Source organism: Sinohyriopsis cumingii, chromosome 2 (assembly GCF_028554795.1).
Source record: "Sinohyriopsis cumingii isolate HCF-2022 chromosome 2, ASM2855479v2, whole genome shotgun sequence".
NCBI classification, from domain to species: Eukaryota; Metazoa; Mollusca; class Bivalvia; order Unionida; family Unionidae; genus Sinohyriopsis; species Sinohyriopsis cumingii.
Window position 1 is genome coordinate 128,639,599 of NC_142962.1, and position 21,390 is coordinate 128,660,988.

The 21,390-nt window shown below is 37.3% G+C and overlaps 1 protein-coding gene across 1 annotated transcript in view; it reads left to right on the plus strand.

The window, feature by feature from the left end:
- Positions 1-1,576: 1,576 nt before the first annotated feature.
- LOC149805808 (eukaryotic translation initiation factor 4E-binding protein 1-like) overlaps positions 1,577-21,390 on the plus strand; it is a 28,253-nt gene continuing 8,439 nt past the window's right edge. The window contains exons 1-2 of the mRNA XM_089950523.1: positions 1,577-1,827; positions 20,309-20,464. Coding sequence (XP_089806649.1) covers positions 1,692-1,827; positions 20,309-20,464 — 292 coding nt within the window. The 5' untranslated portion in view covers positions 1,577-1,691. The remainder of the gene's footprint in view (positions 1,828-20,308; positions 20,465-21,390) is intronic.

Genomic DNA, 21,390 nt, shown 5'->3' on the forward strand with positions numbered 1-21,390 from the left:
GTAGGAATCTGTTAGACCTCTTGATATCTTTGCCCAAAGGGTAGGTATATGTTAGACCTCTTGATATCTTTGTCCAAAGGGTATGTATCTGTTTGCCCTCTTGATATCTTTACCCAAAGGGTAGGTATCTGTTAGACCTCTTGATATCTTTGCCCGAAAGGTTAGGTATCTCTTAGACCTCTTGATATCTTTGCCCAAAGGGTAGGTATATGTTAGACCTCTTGATATCTTTCTATAACCATATTGGGTGTAGGTCCATTTTCGCTCTTTCCATAACACAACGCTTGTCTTGAATTCGTTGAATATCTCTTCAATGAAAAGCTCTTTGGGATATTTTGTATTAAACATTAGCAACCAAGATGTTAATGTGTGGGTAGTTATACCATCAAAAAGTAAAGTGATTCTAACTACACAGTACTTCTTCATGTCAGTCTTATAATTAAAAAAAAAACAAACAAACAAAACAAAAACAAAACAACGGGGAAAAACCAACCCCAAAACATGGAAAAGGAAACATCTCCAGTCCACATATTCCGCAAATCAAAGTTAGAAACTAAAAAGACACTAACCGTGATATACATTTGTACGGTCGCATCTTTTACAGTCAAACGGTACACTCAGGTGAATGTAGGCTCTCACTGGGATAGGGAAATGGGGAAAATCATCTTCAGTAAAACCTCGATTTCTCAAGCATCAGTCGCTCGAATACCCGGAATAACTCGAATTACTCACGCAGGACCAGTGTAACACATTGTTCATGACCAGGAATAACGCGAAACTATCTAAAACTCGAAAGAAAATTTTGACCCAAATCACTTTAACTTTCTGAACTTTTATTGCTCCTTGGTATAGCATATTTTCTCCACTATCAGCTTTATACGACTTGTATCAAATAAACTTTCAATACATTTTAGTGATTTGTTTTTTCCAAGGTAAAGTTAAAATACGAGCCCCAAATCCTCTCATGGTTCTTTTTGTTTAAACTATGTTAAACCGTAGCCAAAATCCACAAGTGAGAGGGGAAGGGTGGGCAACAAATCAAGGATTATGTTTAAATATGTTTTGCGGCTTTGCGACGTAAATACTCTTGCATTTTGCGGAATTGGAAGAATGATGACTTTATGCCTCAAAATATGTATTTATATAAAAAAAAAAGAAGAAACAAAACGTGAACTAAAAGATTTAACTCCGTTTCACTTTCACTTATCATTGTAAAACATTTGTGATTAAAATATGACAAACGATGGTGTTTTATCATATTTAGCGCAAGCTATTTATTTGTGAATTATTCTGACGTACCCGAACATAAAATGAACTGGCTGCTTCACACATTAATTTATTCGTTAATTATTAATTACTTAATGTTTTTACTTTTCCTACTTACTTTATCAGTTCATTTGTTCAGTGAGTGAATTTAGGAATAAAGTAAGTTAAGGAATGTCCTAATAATTAACTGAGTGAAACTCCAAAGTGAAATTAAAAAGAAAGTGACTTTTTGTAAAAATCTAATCTTGTTGATAATTCAATCAGAAAGATCGGAAATAGACGGAACGTGCCGAGATTTTAATGTGCCATGTGACTGCACGAACTATAAAAGCACACGACGGGAAGAACACAGCTGACAGTTGCATGTAAATAAAAGGGAATAGATAGGACTTCCGGCGATAACCCTTCAGAAGAATTATTTCAGCATGTCAGCAACAGGGTCGCCTCAGCAGCGCGTGGCAGGAAGAGAAATCCCAGTGCGGAGAATTGCCGATTTATCACACCTTCCAAGTGAATATTCGACAACCCCTGGTGGTTCTATATTTTCGACAACTCCAGGAGGTAACGTTTTAGCTTATTATTCATGTGCCACTTTGGTGGCATATCTTCAAATTAATGCAGCTTTCTGCATTTAGAGATGTAGTATTCATAGAACATTTAATTTAGCGTGTTTCACTTAGCCTAGTATCACTTTTTATTAAAAAAATGTAAACAACCTTGAGAATTCAACATGGCGATACGACCATGTGACTTTTGTTTACAGTATTGTCTTTATACTGAGCGTATGCAAATGACATTTAGTTTTGTTTCATTTTGTAAGTTGTGTTACAGACCCAGAAACGGGTAATTTTACCAGCAAAACTAAAATGGAATACAGAACGAATGAAGAACAAATGTAAACGGAATGCAGAATAAGCGTGTAAAAAAAACTTGATGCAGAGGACTGAATTATAAATGAAAAGGGAATGACGTGTGAAACAGTTGCGTACCTTCCATTTCAGAGGAATTTTGCATGATAATTCAGGATCAGATTCTTTACATTTTTTTTTTAAACTCAGTCATACCATGACAAAAATGTTTTCGATGTATACATAAACAGTTGTCAATTGATGTGATAACATCTAAACAAAAAGAAAAATTAAAAAACTTAACAAATACTACACCTATATTTTATATTCCCTGGGTTTATATTTTAACTGTAGATTATGTGATGTTTAGATGTTCACTAAACTTGTAGTAAAATGAGATATGAAAACATTGGTTATCTCCCATTAACACAGCAAAGCAAGACTTAAGGAAATGAATTTCTGTTTCATTACAAACAAGCAGAAATGAAATGATGGAAGTGATGAGCAAGTGTTTAACCCTTAAATGAAAATCCACATGTCACATTTAGATGAAAAGTAAACAGGATTGTGGTATGCAGATGAAATGCAAACAAAGTATAGTTCACTAACTTGTTTCAGGGTTTATATCTTGTACATTTGAAGCACATATCACTGCTTACATCATCTGCATTGAGATTGTCACTAAGGCATTTGTGGTGCTAGCGATTAAAACAAAATACCATTTTTTCATGGCTTAGCATGCTTTTTCAAAGAAAACCTACCCAAGGATCATGTATGAATTTGTGCAAGGCCATAAGAAGGCATTTATAAAGAAAGGAAGTTTAGGATTCAAATTTTGCATTTTTAAAATTACCATACATACATGATTCTCATCCAGTAAATGTTGAATTTTTATGTATGGAATTGGTTTTGTCACTAAATTATTTTCTTCTACAAGTTTGGTGTGACACAAATATCACTTTTCATGCCTGGATTTGATTTAACCATGGTGAACATTTGCATATTTTATAATACGTTATTCATTGCTTGCAGTATTCTGCAATCTGCAAACAAGGTTGCAGTGTTCTTATAAGGTAAACTAAAAAAGAAGACACTCCAACAGAACAATGTGTATGAACAAGATAAATGCTATTTTACTTTTGTTTCTGCATAGAAATTCAACAATACTGGTATTACATAACAAATCTGTTTGATTTGTGTAAGGAAATGTATGCAGTATCTTTAACATTTCTGTTAGTATCCTGAAAAAAATGCTGGGTGCAAATCAGCACCAAAATACTAGATTGATAATGATACATATAGGAACATTTTAATATCCCAACCATGAAGTACTAGAAGCAACTAAGAAGATTGCTTTGGGTCCATAGCATTTACTAGTCTTTAACTTCTTGCTTTCTAGGGAAATCGACAGCTAACTCTGATGCTGTACTGTTTAAGGAATTCTAATAGCATACTTTAAATGGGGTGTAAACAAAATAGGCAAGAGGGTCTGTGGACTGTAATCCCTGGTGGGAAACACAAGCATTGTTAACATATTCAGAGCATAATTTCATCAAATGGTGAAGAAAACTTGCTCTAAGAGTTAGTTTTTAAAAGGGGTACATGCCAACTTCTCCCATCTCCCCTATTTGACCTGCCACTGTGCAAAAAATATGGAATGCTGTATTTTTGCATGCAATGCATCTCAAATCTTCATATATCAAATATGTTATCTACTTTTGAGGGAGGGTCAACACCTGAAAGGAAGATCATTTCAGTGGATTATCTGACCAGTCATATTTGATCTGTGTAGAATATGCAGGGGTGTGGGTTGCTGAAAGTAAATGTCAGTTATGACTTGCACATATAAATCTTAACAAGGTCATGGTTGTTTTAATGAAATTTATGTCGAAGTCTCTGCCGTTCCTGTCAGTAGCCTTCACAATCCTAACGGTTTTGTATGCTGCCATCTTCATAATATTCCTACTTCAAGACTATGGAAAAGGTTTGTTTCATATTTGATGTTTTATGACACAGTTAAAAAACCGTTCAAATCTCACTGATTTTCTTCCATTTTGTGGATTTTTCTGTCGACTCTTACGTTGATGAAATAACCATGTTTTGATTACGCCTGGAGGTGCACAAGTGACAGGATGCAACCATAATGATAGCAAACTTGTTTTCATTGTTTGCAATAGCAGTTGCTGTTGTATGCAGTCCACTGTGTTCTTGACAGTTTCTTTTGTCAATCTCAACACCTGTTCCAGCTTTGCTTTAGGACATGCAGACTGCTCAGTTCCTTCATTTGTATTTATTGGGCCATCTAAATGTCTTTGACAGGCTGATACTAGATGAGGCCAGAGTACAAGGGGAAAAAAGAAAACCAGTTTTCAACAATTAACATTGAACATGTTAGCAGTAGGATCAAACTTAAGATGGCATCATTGTACATTACAAAGCTTATCCTTGCATCTAATTTTTATAAAAATAATTTTTTTATAAAATGCACAAGATTTTTGGATTACACTTCTCTGACTGGTTTATCAAATATTTTTATATTAAAATAGCTTGATTTTTTTAAGCTCTAAGGTGTTATATTTATATTTTGTGCTTAACTTTCATCCATGATTGCAGATTTGAAATTAAGACGAGTGACCATTTGTAAGCAGTCTGCCACATTGACCATCTTGAAAATCTAGTTACCAGTACTTCTCTTGAATGAATAGGCATATCAGCAGACTTCAGATTAATCCTAAGTGAAAATGGTGCCAGTTATATATCCAGTATGGCCACCATTGCAACCATCTTGAAAATAGAAAGTCTTAAGATTTCAACTAGACAACTTTTTATGATTTGCAGGTCCTTAATGAAAATGGTCTCAATCTGACATCCAGTATGTCCAGCACAGTGGCTGATTTGAAAATCTTGTTACTGCAGAAGAATATCAGATGGTTTCAACACTCTGTAGCATTGCTAGACAAATCTGATAGCCCGGCGCCTGGAGCCCCTCTAATTTCAGATCTGGCCTCTCCTGTGTTTGAAGCAAAGTGCTCTAAAAAAAAAGCTAGAATAAAATATCTTGCTTTGATTCATAGCAAAAATAACACCATATTTTTATATCCAATTTATTATTTGAAGCAAATTAATTATCTTGAGATAAAAGGAAATAAAATAATTCGACTCTAAAGAAAATGGTCAATAATTTATAGTAGATGAATTTCCATCATGTATGTTGTTGTCATCTGTAAAACAAGTGAAGTTGAATGATTAAACTTCCATTGCACCTGTCACCTTCTCCAAAACATTATGCTGACTTGGAGAGAGCTTGTTAATAACAATAGATAGTGTTTACATAGCCTACAGCTAACTGCTACATTATTTATACAATTGGCAGGAAAACTTTGAGTGGGAAGTTTACATCAGGATAAGATAATAATCAGAGATGGCCAGTAAACAAAAAACACACTGACTCTTGAAATGAAAAAAAATATTTGTTGGACTAATAAATTCCATACAGTTTCAACAGAAAACAGCTGATCTCCTGAAAATCTTATGATTTGTGGTCTTACAATGGAATGCATGTAATTAACACATTAACATATGCTACCAATAACTACAACAGTGACATTTCCTTTTCCTTTTTTTTATTAGAAACTTTTCCCAAAATTGGATGTTACGTATATTTGATTTTATTTATATTTGATTTAATTTAATTATCTGTAAGTTTCATAGCTGCCAACCCTCACGAATTTGGCGTGAATTTCACAACTTTTTCAGCGATTCACAGGTTCACGCCGCAAGCCAAAATTCATGAATTCTCCAATCCTCAATTATTTTGAATCTTTAATAAAATAACTGATTTCCCGTTAAGCGCTAGTCGTGATATTCACAGTTGCTGAAACGGTCCGTTACTACTGGTCACGATATTAGATCTATAGCTGATTAGTACAGTTGGCCCAGTAGCAAGCATTTTAGCCTATTTTAATCTATATGTATAAGAGTAGTTTTACAAATGCTTTTGAGAGAAACTGGGGCCTGACTGGAATTTTGCTCCGCGCATGCATCACCAACACTGATTTGAGTTATCGTTCAGCATCGCGTGTAAGATCTTGAAAATGTCTTCACCACCAAGGAAAAAGAAATGTATTACTCAAAAAGTGAAGTTTATTTTGGAATATAATAAAAATTGGCCATGCACTCTGCCATTAATGATATTCATCATGCTTTTTGATCGCAGAGATGATGTGAGGAGGCATGTAGGTTGAAAAAAACAGAAGTCTGGAAAATTAAGAATTCGCAGATTTCAGCTCTGGAATATTTTAAGCCATCGGCGGAAGACCTGCAAGCTACCAACGCTGAAGCATTTTTTGTGAGTTTTCTTGTTGAACACAATCTACCTTTATCAGCTGGAGACCATGCTAAACATTTGTTCTGACAAATGTTCCCAGACTTGAAAATCGCTTCCAAATTTTCCTGTGGAAGAACCAAAAATGCTGCAGCTTCTGTGCATTCATCACAACAACAGTGACAGCGAAAAGGTATTTTCTCTAGTGAGCAAAAATAAAACAGACTTTAGGGCCTTCTTAGCTGCAGAAAATTTGTCAGCAATTTTAGTCACCAACATCAACCAGCAGGCAAGAAGTCTGAACTGTTTATAAAACAAATTTACGATCATGCAGTTGAGGAAGGTCAGATCTGTCACAGTATCATGTCTTTATAAATAAATATTTCTGCATATATGCAGTGTTTTAGTTTTATATTGCGATCTTGATATAGTGTAGTATTGACGGTTAGAGAGGATGGAGTTATTGTCATGATATTTTTGACTAATTCATGTCCAAATTCACAACTTTTTATCCCTATTTTCACTAATTGTGAGCCTGGAAGGTTGGCAGCTATGAAGTTTTTTAAAAAATTATTACATGTTAAAGTAATGTCATTTTGTTTACTGGAATTTGATATTTTCTGGAAATTAGTTTGACCTGACTGTTCTGTTGAAAACACCTAAAAATAGAACTTTGTATCTTTTTGCTGACCTAGTTCCTGACCTTGATTGAGAAACAAGTGAACAGCTATTTTAAAATTCGTTCTTAATGTGTGATTGATAATAATGAAATTGAGGCTGACTGGTACTACGTGCCTTTAGACGTAAATAGCTTATACGATGTTATAGAAATTCTGGTTTTACCGGAGGGTTGATCCTCATCTGGGCATCTGTTTTGTGAGTATTCAGGTTTTATACCGATGTCTATAGAGAATTTAGTTGTTGTTGTTGTGGGGTTTAACGCCATTTTTTAGCACACGATAGGCTCTGCATGGCGGCCAGTATTAATGGTGGAGGATGAACCTGGGTAAACCCTTGAAAGAACCACCGACCCACAAGAAGCTACCGGAAAGCTTTCTCACATACCCACACTGGCTGAATCCAAGACTCGAAATGGTGGAGAATTTAGTCAGTTGGGCAATTTACCATTGAGGTGTTTTGTTGTGACCAGTCGAGTCGAAATTTTGTTTTTGGAATTATTAATTCTTTATCCTGGAAATATTTGAGTGCTCATACAGAATTCTTGGACAAAGACATTTCTTTAAATTTTATTCAGAATTCAACACCAGAATATTATTGTCTGTGGAACAACTAAGAACTGTAGACACAACACACTATACTAGCTATAGCATACATCATTGCCTTCCATTTTGGATTTTTATCAGGACTCGAACTCAGATTTCATTAGAACATTTTATTATTAGGACTTCTCTAATTTTTAATTCTTGGAATATTCTCGGATTATTTTTTATTTGATTCTTAAAACCATAAGTTCTTTTCCTCATGTTTACATTGTTTTTCCAGGGAAATAAATTATTTGTTGAATTTTACAAAGCTTGTTGTGTTTAATTTTTCTTTGTTACTGTTTATTAGAGCCTAAACACATAACCATGTGGTCAGAATATCTTTCACAACATCACATTTGGCTACCATGTGAGATAGTGACCTGTAAAAAATTGCAATGAAAGGTCCATAAATATAATTATATTTGTAATATTTGAAATTAATTTGTGACAAATCTATTTTTGTAAAATAAATAATACTTTTTGCAACTATTTTGTCTTGAAAACTGAAAACATGTTTTTAATATCATTAAATTTGTAACAAGATTACTCACATTTCCACCGCTCTGGTGACCTAGTGGTTAGAGCATCTGCCTCAGATGCGGGAGGTTGTGGGTTTGATCCCCGGCTGAGTCATACCAAAGACTTGCAAAAATGGTACTAACAGCTTCCTCGCTTGGCGCTCAGCATTAAGAGGTTAGCGTTAGGACTGGTTGGCCTGGTGTCAGGATAATGTGACTGGGTGGGACATCATGCTACATGTCGGCGGCATGATGCCCCAGTGCTAGACATCACTATAAACTGCCACATTGCAGACATTGTAGCGATATGACTGAAAAATTGTTAAAGCTACGTTAAAAATCCAAATCACATCACCCAAATCACATCACACCTCACATTTCCATACATTCTCTACTGACAGATACTTCTGATGTACTGGTACATTGAAAAAGTACTGTGGTATGTACCACTGTAAACAGTTGATAAAGTAAATAAAATTTTAACATTAATAAAACATTTTAGTGTTATTTTTTAAACTCACATTGGATGTACAGTACCTGCTGCTGGAACATGATTTAAGGACAAGTCATTGTTTAAACTACAACATTTGGTACACATGGGGTGTATGATGGCGAATATGTGTTTTGCACGGTATGTTGAGTTCAAGGCCGCTTTCTTTGACCTAAAATTGAGGTGATATAGACCCTTAATGAGTCATCTACCAAGTCCGCCATGCCCTGCTATTGCCTACAGTGTAATGAATGTATGATGAAGATCGCAACAAGAGCATCGCGATAAAGAAGCTATTGTCAACAAGACGAAACAAATAAAGGACCGGTTGAAACAATGATCACCTTGCCATCCAGTATCTGACAAAATGATGCTTGCCTATACTATTTTTCAAGAAAAAAGTGAATAAAATTAGGCAACAAAAGGTGGCAGTAGAAAGTAATCTTTTAGATATTCTCAGGAAAATTGTGATACACTGGTCAACAGTGAAATCATTACTGACTTGAAAAGGCCCTAATCTGTAGTATTTTGGTGTGCCGAACACGAATATAACCGTGAAAAATTTGTATTGGCTCTCGTTTTGAAGATATTCATATACCTCATTTTCTGTGTTTCACTGTGTAAATTTCTCCAGTAGGACTGCAGCAACATCCGGAATAATGATGTAACATTGCATAATACCATCATGCTCACATCATCCACAGTTGATTGCATCATTTTCTGATGCAATGCAATACTAATGCCATGCGGCTGCTGAAGTAAGTTGACGTCAGCAGTGTACTATACATGTGTAGGCCTATTATACTAATGCCAGGCGGCTGCTGAAGCTGACGTAAGCAGTGTACTATATAAAGCCCAATCAGATAGGTTCAGCATTTAAAATATTTTAGACGTTGTGCGAGACAGTTCAAGCTACTGTTACATAAAACTTATTATTTTATCCATTTACGTACAATAAAGAACAGTAATGCCTCGAAAGTGTGTTAATACCGCGGACAATTTTTGCTATATTTGTGGGGAAGTGACATTTGCCAACCAGAAGAAAAGTATCAATTCTCAAGTGAAGAAGGCATATCATCTTTACTTTGGATGCAAGGTTGGTGACCAAGACAAGCCTTGGGCTCCGCATATATGCTGTGCTACATGTACAACACAGCTTTCACAGTGGTTGAATTGCAAAAGGTCATCAATGCCGTTTGCAGTCCCAATGGTGTGGAGAGAGCCAAGCAACCACCTAAATGACTGTTACTTCTGCTTGGTTCCTCCTCTTTCCGGCGGAATAACGAAGCGAAAGAAGTCGAGAATAGTCTACCCAAACATTCCGTCTGCATTGAGACCAGTTCCACATGGTGAGGGACTTCCTATTCCAGAACCTCCAGCAGAATATTCTCTTGATTCATCTGACGAAGACAAAGGTGAGTCGACCTGTTCTTCTCCTGGTCCATCAGCATGCAGTGATCCAGATTTTCACTGTGGTGCATCATCAACCCCACACAGAATAACACAGGAAGAACTAAATGACCTGATTCGTGATTTGGACTTATCAAAGAACAAGGCAGAATTGCTAGGATCAAGACTCCAACAATGGAATCTTCTAGAAGAAGATGTCACAATTACTGCATATCGAAAGCGCCACCAGCAATTGGAGCCTTTCTTCAGAAAGGAAAGTAATCTGATATTCTGTTCCGATATTGAGGGCCTCATGAATGCTTTAAAAATCACTCATGACCCACAAGAATGGAGACTATTTGTGGACTCTTCGAAACTGAGTCTCAAGGCTGTGCTTTTGCACAATGGAAACATTCTTCCATCTATTCCAGTAGCGTATGCTGTCCACATGAAAGAGACATACGATAACTTAAGGCAGCTACTGAATTCCATTGAGTATAACAAGTACAGCTGGCACCTCTGTGGTGATTTGAAGGTAGTTGCCCTTTTAATGGGACTGCAGCAAGGATATACAAAATACATGTGTTTCTTATGCGAGTGGGATAGCCGAGCAAGGGAAATGCACTACATGAGGAAGGAATGGACTCACAGGCAGAATGTAGCCATTGGAGAGAAGAATATATCCAACACCCAGCTCTGGTTGAGGCTCAGAAAATCTTGCTACCACCCCTTCACATCAAACTAGGTTTGATGAAGAACTTCGTGAAAGCCATTGACCGGACTTTGCCAGCATTCCGATACCTGCATGAAAAATTCCCTCGACTCAGCGAAGCAAAGATTAAAGAGGGAGTTTTTGTGGGTCCTCAGATTCGAGAGCTTTTCAAAGATGACCGGTTCAACAACTTGCTGGAAGGTGACGCGAAACAAGCATGGAATGCTTTTCGCCTAGTTTCTACAAACTTCCTCGGAAATGTTAGGGCAGAAAACTATAAGGAACTAGTAGAAGACATGTTGATGAAGTATAAGAAACTTGGCTGCAATATGTCTCTAAAGATTCACTTCCTTCATTCCCATTTGGATTTCTTTCCTAGCAACTGTGGTATTGTTAGTGATGAACACGGCGAACGTTTTCATCAAGATATCGCAACAATGGAACAAAGATACCAGGGAAAATGGTCCACTACAATGCTGGCTGACTACTGCTGGACACTCCTCAGAGATGCTCCCGAACAGCTGTACAAGAGACAGGCGAAGAAATCTAAGATGTAGTCAATGACTTGATTTTTTATAGGTAGGCTATTACAGTTGACCTTTTACTATTGGAATGCATTTCGTTATGTAAACATTAATTTCTTGCAGATTACAAAAAAAACTAGAGCCAATTTTGCAATTTGACTGTCATATTCGTGTTCAGCACATAAAAATTGATAAGAATTGACTAATTTTATTTCAGTAACATGACTTTTGTAAAAATTTGTTGTCCAGTGTAGTTGGAATATTCTACGCCAAAAACTAGCATTTCAGGAATGTTGTTATGTATTTCACATACCCTCTCGTTTGTACCCCTGTGCCAATTAAAAAAACGTAAAGCAATAAAGATGTAGGAAAACGTAGTCATTTCATTCATCAATTTATAATTTCTAACCTGATTGTTGCCAAGGGATCCCTAAAACTGTCATCTAACTGGCATTTCAAACCAAACAGAAGCATTTTTTATGTTAACAAGCAGACAGACTGCTCACTGTCCTCTTCTGGTTTCTTTAAAAGTTGATGTCACTAAAACTGTCATCTGTATTCAATGTTTTGAATGTCTAGTTTTAATATTTCTGAAATAAGAAATGTAACACTGAAATTTGCTAAATTTTTGAGATTATCAAAGACTGTGAACTACATCAGATCTGTTGATTCAAAACAGACACGCCCATGCAAATATGGTGACCATGTAACTAAACAAACTCACATTTGATTTGAAATGCTGACACCTTGATAGTCAAGTCAGGCAACAAGCCTGGCAACAGTCAGATTAGAAAATATAAATCAGTGAATGAAATGGCAAAGTTTTGTGCATTATTTATATCCTTGATGCTTTTTAGTTTTTAAAATCAGTATTGGGTATAAACAGTAGGGTATGTGAAAACTCTAGTATAAGTTTTCAGTCATGGTGGAATGTATTTGTTGCCATCTCATAGTACAATGATTTTAACAGGATAGTACTACCGTAACTACATGATGGTGACATGTATAATGAAATTCATGAGAATAACTAAATAATGTTTACGTCACTATTACAGTTACTATAAATAATTGTCATTGTGTGTTTTAAACACAAGATATGTTATCTGATATAAAACATTGGAATTTTGAACCACCCACAAAATACTGGATGTTTAATGATAACAAATGATATATTTCACCCAGAAGACAGCTATGCATAGCTATGCAAAGGCCATATAGTACCATATGTACTCACTTTTAAGTCGAGTCAAACTGCAAATTGTTGTTGTTGTAGGGTTTAATGCCATTTTTCAGCACACAATAGGCTATGCATGGTGGCCAGTATTAATGGTGGAGGATGAATCCAGGAAAATCCCAGAAAGAACCACCGACCCACAAGAAGCTACTGGCAAGCTTTCTCACATACCCACATTGGCCAAAACCGAGACTCGAACCCACGCAGACATAGGTGAGATGGCAATGATCTGCAATGGAGAGCACTTTAGACTGCTCGGACATTTGGGGCCCCCTAACTGCAAATAACAAAGACCCTAATCTGCCATAGCATAATGCGCCTGTAGACCAGGGTCTGTATATGTTGTTCTGATTGCCCTGAACAAATTTCACAAGTGAGTATATACTGTAATTGCCTTATCTGTCCATCCACCTATATCTATATACACTTGTGCTCAGCATAGCTCTGCAACCCTTACACATAATAGGATGCTTTGTGGTAGGTGAGTTGTCTATGATATATAAATACCTTTTAAAGGTTTTATCTTTTCAGGTCAAATTTTGATAAGAGTTGATGCCCTTTGTCCATCAGTATGGTGTCTCTAATATGGCAGGTCCTATAAGGTGGCGCTGTACAGTTTCATATTTTGCATAGGGTTAGAATTTTAAAGAAAAAGAATTTCCCCGGCTTTCCTCACTGGTTATACTGGCTATTTAAAAAAGACATTGTATATCTTGGGTATGATTCAGAGAAGCTTTAATTCCCTTTATTTTGGTGTATGATTGATGGGTGTAATATGGGTTATAGAGTATACTGCTTGGCCTTACTCCAGATGTGCACCTTTCAAAAAAGTGCTAGCTCCACTTTGTCATTTTCACTTCCTGAACTTTAGAGGTAAATAGTATAAAAAAGAGCTGATAACTTTTTTTACATTTTATATATTTAGTATTTCATTCATTGTGCTTTCAGAAGCTGGTATTGTCTAGTTTGGCAAAATTCATTTTCCTTATCTTAATAGCTGCTATGGATAGGGTACTTTAGGCTAATTCAGGCTGATTTTTTTTAGCACAAGGGAGCAGTCATTTTAGTTAGCAGTATGCTTAAATCATGTACAATTTCCAAAATTACAATATCCAAGAAATATCATCCACATTACATTAATGTTGCATAGAGGTATGCCAACATTCTCTCCATTGTGCATGTTTTAAATGCAAACAACTTCACCTTACATATGATACTCTCTCAAAAGTACATAATAACTGGTGAGTGCCCCCTAAGCAGCACAACTTGGGACTTGTTCTGCATATTCTTAAGTAATTGGTGTGGACTTTGCCTCAGCCCAACGTGTGTCGTTAAGAGGTTTTGTCTGTCTAGACTATTGTTTGCCCAGGATGATTAAATTGATATCTCCACATGGAATGTTGCTTTTTGCTATGAGGACTTGAAACCATTCTGCATATTAATGGGTAGATTGGTATGAACATTTGCGTTTAGTTTTGCAAATGCCTTTTATTCTTTTTAGTCTTATTTACAAGAGTTGTCCTCTTTGCTTTTCCTCCTGACTGTAGTTAATGTAAGATATCTTCACCAAATTTTGTTTAAGTTTCAAATTTGGCTTGCAACTTTATATTGATTAGACCTTAAATAGACTCTATTTGCAGAATTGTGTAACATTTACAGGAGTCTCCTGATTGCCCATCATTCTGGCTTTCATTTCCATAGCGTCATTGTTCTAAACTATGCAGGATTTTAACCAGATATGACATTCATTGTTATATTGACCTTGAATGATTTTAATTAGCAAATCATATAAGTATTCAGTGCAGACCATTTCAGTAATGGGTGTCATTTTTTAGAATTGTGTTACAAGTACATGTACCTTTAAATGGCAGTTGTTTATTTTATTTGAATCCTCAGAGATCCATATTGTTTTGGAAGGTTATTATTTACAGGTCCAGAGAAATGACAAAAATCAGTGTTAAAGTACCAAAAAAATTTGTGACAAGGTCAACATGAAGGTGTGTGATCTAGTTCAGTTAATTGAATGTTGCATGCAGTTATGCCACATTGAAAGCTGAGACCGCTCCCGTGGCCTAGTGGTTTGAGCGTCTGCCTCGGATGCGGGAGGTCATGGGTTTAATCCCCGGCCAAGTCATACCAAAGACTTGAAAAAATTGTACTAACAGCTGCCTTGCTTGGCGCTCAGCATTAAGAGGTTAGTGTTGGAACTGGTCAGCCTGGTGTCAGGATAATGTGACTGGGTGGGGCATCATGCTACATGTCTGCAGCCTGATGCCCCAGTGCTGGACATCACTATAAACTGCCAAACTGCAGCGATATGACTGAAACATTGTTAAAGCTATGTTGAAGACCAAGTCAGTCACACATGAAAGCTGAGCATGGATAACACGGGAAATCAACAAAAGGACTCAAAGGACACAAACCATCATATCAAAGCGTCATGCAGCGAAAGTCAATGTTCTCATGTACCAAAGGAGATATAGCATCGAAAGGGACCTGTTGTTCGTTCCAGACTTTCTTGGTCCAAAGGCAAGCAGCACTCTGCGTCTGGTCATTGACCTATGCTCCCTCAATCAATTCATCCATGCCTCTTTGTTCTCAATGGTAGTGCCACAGCCCGGATTGAATGCCATTAGTGTGGACTTAAATGGTGCACAACTTTTAAGCCCCTATTCGCATGGCTTCCAGGATGTTCCTGCAATTTGCCTACAACATCATATATCAATTCGGGGCACTCCATTGGGCTCAGCATTGGCCCCTGGGGCTTCACTTGACTGATGATTTGAGTTATGGTGCATGTCCAGACTATTTCTATGGCAGCAATGAGAGTTACCTGGATGACATGTGGCAAAAACATCCAACAAGACCTGATATGCCTTGTTACCAATCTGGACCTCTTGTCAGCAAGGAAAGATCCAACCAAGTACCATCTGAACAATTTGTTTACCTAGATATAGAGTTATATACACTGGCAACATATTTAGTCTCCTTCAAGATCGGGCATTGAAATCTGAACCATGATAGCATCTTTACTTTCAAGGAATTCTATCCACACAGGTTTTCTTTGCCTACTGGCTTGCACAACGTGGCTGCAGACCTCGTGGTCCTAGGTTGCCTTCCTATGTGCCCATTGTAAATGATTCTTCTACCAGAATGGAGTCCTAAAGTTTGCTCACTGGACTATCCCTTAACCATCTGCACACAATTGAGGCTCGATCTGCAGAATTGGGGCAACATAACTTGGCTCACGGCAGGTATACATCTACCAGTACAACCATCCAAGGTTACAGTCTGTATTGATATAAGTACAGAAGTCTGGGTAGCCCACCTGCTACCATTCTTTCTGGAATCCAGTGGTACTTGGAATTATATCTTGAAATTCTGGAGATGACGGCTATTGTGAAAGCCTTTCAGTGGTGGCATGAATATTTGCATGGCAATGGAGTTCACATTCTGTCCATCAACACTACAGTGGTGACTCAAATGACAAGGAGGAACCAAGTCCCAAGACCTTTGCATCCTGGTGTGGGACTTTCTAAAGTGGTGTTGTCAACAACAAATACACCTACAAGTTTGCATCTCATGACATACTAGCCAAAGCTTTGTCTTGGAACATTAAACTAACACAGACAGAATGATCTCTTCATCCCTCAGTTTTTATTAAGTTATTTACCTGATAGGACCAACCGTTGGTGGACCTGTTTGTGATAAGGTGGAATACCAACTCCAAACCTTCGTGTCTCCAGTCCCAAACTCAAAGCCCGGGCAGTTGACGCTACCCTCAAACACCTCCGGTTCCAAAAGGGTGATGCAGAAAGTAAGAGAATCAGAGTTTCGCCTTATCTTCATTGCACCACTCGGATGGGAGAAGTCGTCGATCAATGACCTCATCAGTCTCACAATGGGAACTCAGAGATTTCGCATTTTCCCTCCATCAGCTCAAGCAAAGATGATGGCAGTTGTTTTATTCCTGCTTGTTGCTTCAGAACCTGCCTGACTCGATCATATGAAACAGGCCTTAGAAATAAACAACTCAAAACCAGTCAGGGAGAGAATTGCTCCAGCAAAAAGGTCCTCCACTCTGGAGGCAAATGACACGTTTTCACCCAGTGATGCAGAAACAAACACATCATACCTCTCCAGGCATCTATACCACAAATAGCTAACTTCCTCTGGCTCTTCGTAGAGAGTATAGCTGCCAAGTGTTTCGTTTTTCCCTCCCTTGTCCTGTATTTTGACTGAATACTGTTGTTTTTTAAAAATTAAAAATCCATTTTTGTTTAAATTAAAAAGATTTTATTAAAAAAAATCCTCGCAATTTTCTGTTTATAATGGGCACCTAGTTGCATTCTGAGAGTAAATGTGTCAGATGTAAATTGGGATAGAGAGTTCTAAAATATGATGGGTTCATTCGAAATTGAGGCTACCATGCCAGTCTTTAACCATCATTTTGGATTGTGCCAAGCAGTTGCCCACACAGGGGCTCATTACCAAGACAATTATTTGTACCCGTCAATGAAAAGGGGGCTTTGGAGGGGGTGCATTGTTACAGGTTGGCCCCCTCATGTCCTCTCTTTGCTGATGGATATCATTAACTTTCTTGGTAACGAGTCCCTGTGGTTGCCACTATTACCATTGTCTGATCTTCATAATATTCAACTTCTATTCCTGTAAAAAAGGAAAGCAGATTCAGAATTTCCTCCATTCAAGAAAAGAAAGTAGAACTGGAAGGACAGTTATGCCATCATGTTTAGATTTGTGAAACCATGTAGTAAAGGAGAACGTTTTGCATTTTTAAAATTGTGTTGTTGTTGTAGTGTTTAATGCCATTTTTCAGCACAAGATAGGCTATACATGGCGGACAGTATAATTGGTGGAGGAAGAACCACTGACCCACGAGAAGCTACTGGCAGGCTTTCTCATGTACCAGTGTTAGCCAAGACTGAGACTCATACTCATGCAGACAGAGGTGAGATGGCTGTGATCCGTAACAGTGAGCACTTCAGACCATGCGGTCACTTGAGGCCCTTAAAATTGTGTAATTGTGATTTCGCTGTTGGGCATGGAGGTGCCCATGACATAAAACAGCATGAAAAACTAATAGACATCAGCTTGCTGCTTCATCATCAACAGAACAACCTTAACTTTAAACATTCATAACTACCAAAGAAAACATTGATGTAATTCAATCAGAAGTTCATTTTATGAAAATTTCTTTTCAAAAATGAACCATTCTCTTTAAGTTGCTAGTGTTGCTGGCGATTTATTTCACACTTTCCAGACAGTATAATCACAAAGGATTACTTGTGCTAGAAAGAAAACATGTCATTAAAAAATAATAGCACAAAATTCAGATCATCAGTGAAAAATAGTACACTGGAATTGATAATGATTGAAAAAACAAGTTGTGGAAAAGGCAGCTATAAACAGTCCGAGTCTATGGCATTGGGGGTTACTCTGTGACATCACTGCATTCAGGATTTCTCAGTGGCACTGCATTCACGGTTGGGGCCCCACGTGGCCAAGTGGTCTAAAGTGCTCTCCGTTATGGATCACTGCCATCTCACCTCTGTCTGCATGGGTTCGAGTCGAGGATTCGGCCAGTGCGGGTATGTGAGAAAGCTTGCCAGTAGCTTCTCATGGGTTGGTGGTTCTTCCCGGGTTCTTCCTCCATTAATACTGGCCGCCATGCATAGCCTATTGTATGCTGGGAAATGGCATTAAACCCCACAACAACAACAGTCTGTGTCTGAGTGTAAGTGTGTTACACTCTTGCACATTCTTAATGGGCACCCAAATGGAACAGGGTGCCTGTACAGCAAGAGTGCAACAAATGCATCTTTGACATTAAGTTACTGCCTTCCTTTATTGATGTTTGTAGATGTTGTAAATACTTAACAACTGCATTAAATCAGTATTTATTCCTGAAAATCAGTATTTTTGTCATAAGCAATCAGAATATTGTTCTCCAGGATTGGAAGCTATGAGTGAGAAAGTTTGCACCGAGTACAATAAAATGTTACTGCTCCAGGATCGCTGACATCTTTGATAATAATGGAAGAGAGGATATCAGACAAAACAAAGATTTGTCTGACCTACTTTCCAACTTTGAGTATACATGACCATAAACATTAGCCTTTTGCCCAGTGTGGAACCTATCTTGGTTATTAACTGACTGAACAAGAGATATTTGATCCACTCTTCAATCTCTGGCGCACTTTTCATACAAGACCTGCTTCCTCATGGCATTGGTGAATGCAGACCCAAATTACATGCAGTTCAGACAAGACAGGTCAGTCTTATGACATCAATCATTTTCCTCACCAAGAAATGGCTTTCTTCAATGGGTAACTAGACTTTCATCAGGAAACCTCTTTATAGTTTGGACAAATCTGAAGAAGACCACCAGCAAGACCTGGATTGGGCTTTCAGGTGGTACCTTAATGGATCAGAGCCTTGACATCGTGGGAGGTCGTGCCTCTTTCTTTTCATAAAGCTATTGGAGGATATATCAAAACAGACTATCTCATACTTGATTAAGAGGGGGGTTATTTACTCTGCATATAGAGAAATAACCCCATGTCAGATGAATTTAATATGCATTTCAGCTCGCAAGGTTAGAGCAGTTGCTACCAGCCTAGCATTCAGCTGGAACTGTTTGCTAACTTACATCTTTCAGGCTGTAGAGATCAAGAGCCTACATTGTCTTGCTTTTATCTCTGAGATCTGTCATCCCAAAAGGCCCAGTTCGATCTGTATCTGCAACTCAACAGGACACTTTTCAGGTCAGTCAACAGCTTCTTAAGACATGGCTTCTTGACTTCGCTAGATTTGCAGGAGGAAATTTTTCCCTATTTGAAGCTGTGTTCTAACAGATGGAGTCACCTCCAGTCAGGTTACTTAGCTGTCTCGCATACCTTAGGGGACTGGAGATTGTATCTCTGGGGTAAGGGGATGTACTTCCCTCCAACTCTTAACTATTTTTCTAAGGTATTATGATTGGGTGACATAGTTAAAGAAGAAACCTATTTTTCCTAGTATTATGTTTTTTCGAGAAAACTTAATCATAATACTTGTACACACACACCCCATCCTCCACACAGTACATCCATAGAGAATGTGTCTTCTGTGTCTTACACTTAAAGGGAGATAACTCTGCCCAACCACTACATAGATTGGCAGACAACTTTTAGCTCCCTTTAGCTAAAAGTGGTATTTGGGATGGCTGGATTTGCAAGGTAGTAGTAGTTTTGCTAAGGTATTGTGATTGGGTAAGTATTCTCGAAGAAACAAATTTTACTTGGAAAAATTGGTTTCAGTACAAGTTCTTATATTCAAAGCCCTGCTGAGCATATTTAATGTGTGGGGCTGTCTATTTCTCATTTCTCAGTTTCTCATTATTATTATTATTAGTCAGTTGAATATTATTTAGTCCTTGCAGTTTACTAGATTTTAGATGACTGTTCCATTAGATAAATTGTAAAAATAATATGAAGAGTCTCTTGACACAGTTGAAGAGGTTAAATGTTAACAGCACATATGGCATTGAAAGAAGGGTTTCTGAGATGTAATTATCATTATCATTTCTTTTTTTCAGACCCATTGTGGTCTAAGAGATTTAAAATATTCCAGGGTGTGTCCTTGGGCAAGACATTTTACTCCAGTTGCCTTGGTACTAAATATCTACTATTGTTGATATGCTTGAAACCAAAAAACAAAACACCATATATTTTTTCAGGTTCCAGAATATACTATGATCGCTCCTTCCTGCTTCAGTGTCGTAATTCGCCACTGACAAAGAGCCCACCTCCCAATATGGCGAAGATTCCCGGGGTAACGGTTCCAGAAGGATCAGAAACCAAAGAGAAAAGTGTAGTTGAGGAGAAGAAACCAAGTATGCTGATCATTTCTATCTTTCCCTACATAAATGTTAGAAAGCAATAGTAATAGTCAGGGCTGTCACAAGTTTGCGCTGGATAAAATGGGGTCCCAGACAAACATATAACCCATCCTCACATGAAAAAAATACAGAAAACTCAGAGTGAAATGGCCCTCTGCTGGTTGCCCATATCACCTACTCCATACTACTGGCATGGTAGTAGTAGTAGTAGTAGTTATTGACATGACAATGTTGTAGGACTACAAGATTTAGATAACAAATGAACTTGGAACGTTTGTTTCAAAAAAGAAGAGATAATTGCTTATATTATATTTCCTGTATTTTTGTCTTCTTTTGATTTTAAGAAATAAATAAAAATTCTGTCTGAAATACACAAAATATGCAAGTGTCTGGATACAGATGAACAAAAAATGCAAGCCGGAGCAACCAGACCCACACATAAGATATTAGGCTTTGAGTAGAGCTGAACATTTATCACAGTTTACATGCACTTTTGGGGAAAAAAAATTGCTTAGTGTCCTCTATCTTTCAGTCAACAAGACCATGCAGGTATATTGTAAAACAAACAATAATCCCACTTTAAACGTAAAGCGAAATAATCATTCATTTTTTTTGTCTTTGCTTACTGAACTTGGTACTGGAAAATCTGTATAAACATCACTCAAACTGTTTCCAAATTAAAATAAGGTCAAAATAGGTCTGACATAATGAATCTTGATTTTACATAGTCCAGATAGTCAAAGCAAGTGTTTTTTGGTAGCAGGAGGCAGAGCAGTTGAAGGTCAGTCTTAAATATTGAACAGAACCAATGAACCGATTGCACTTTAAGTGATCAGCTACAGAAATTTGTACAAAACAAATAGTAAATAAAATTGCATTCCAGTACTTATAAATTTATTACAGTGTTTAAAATACATGAG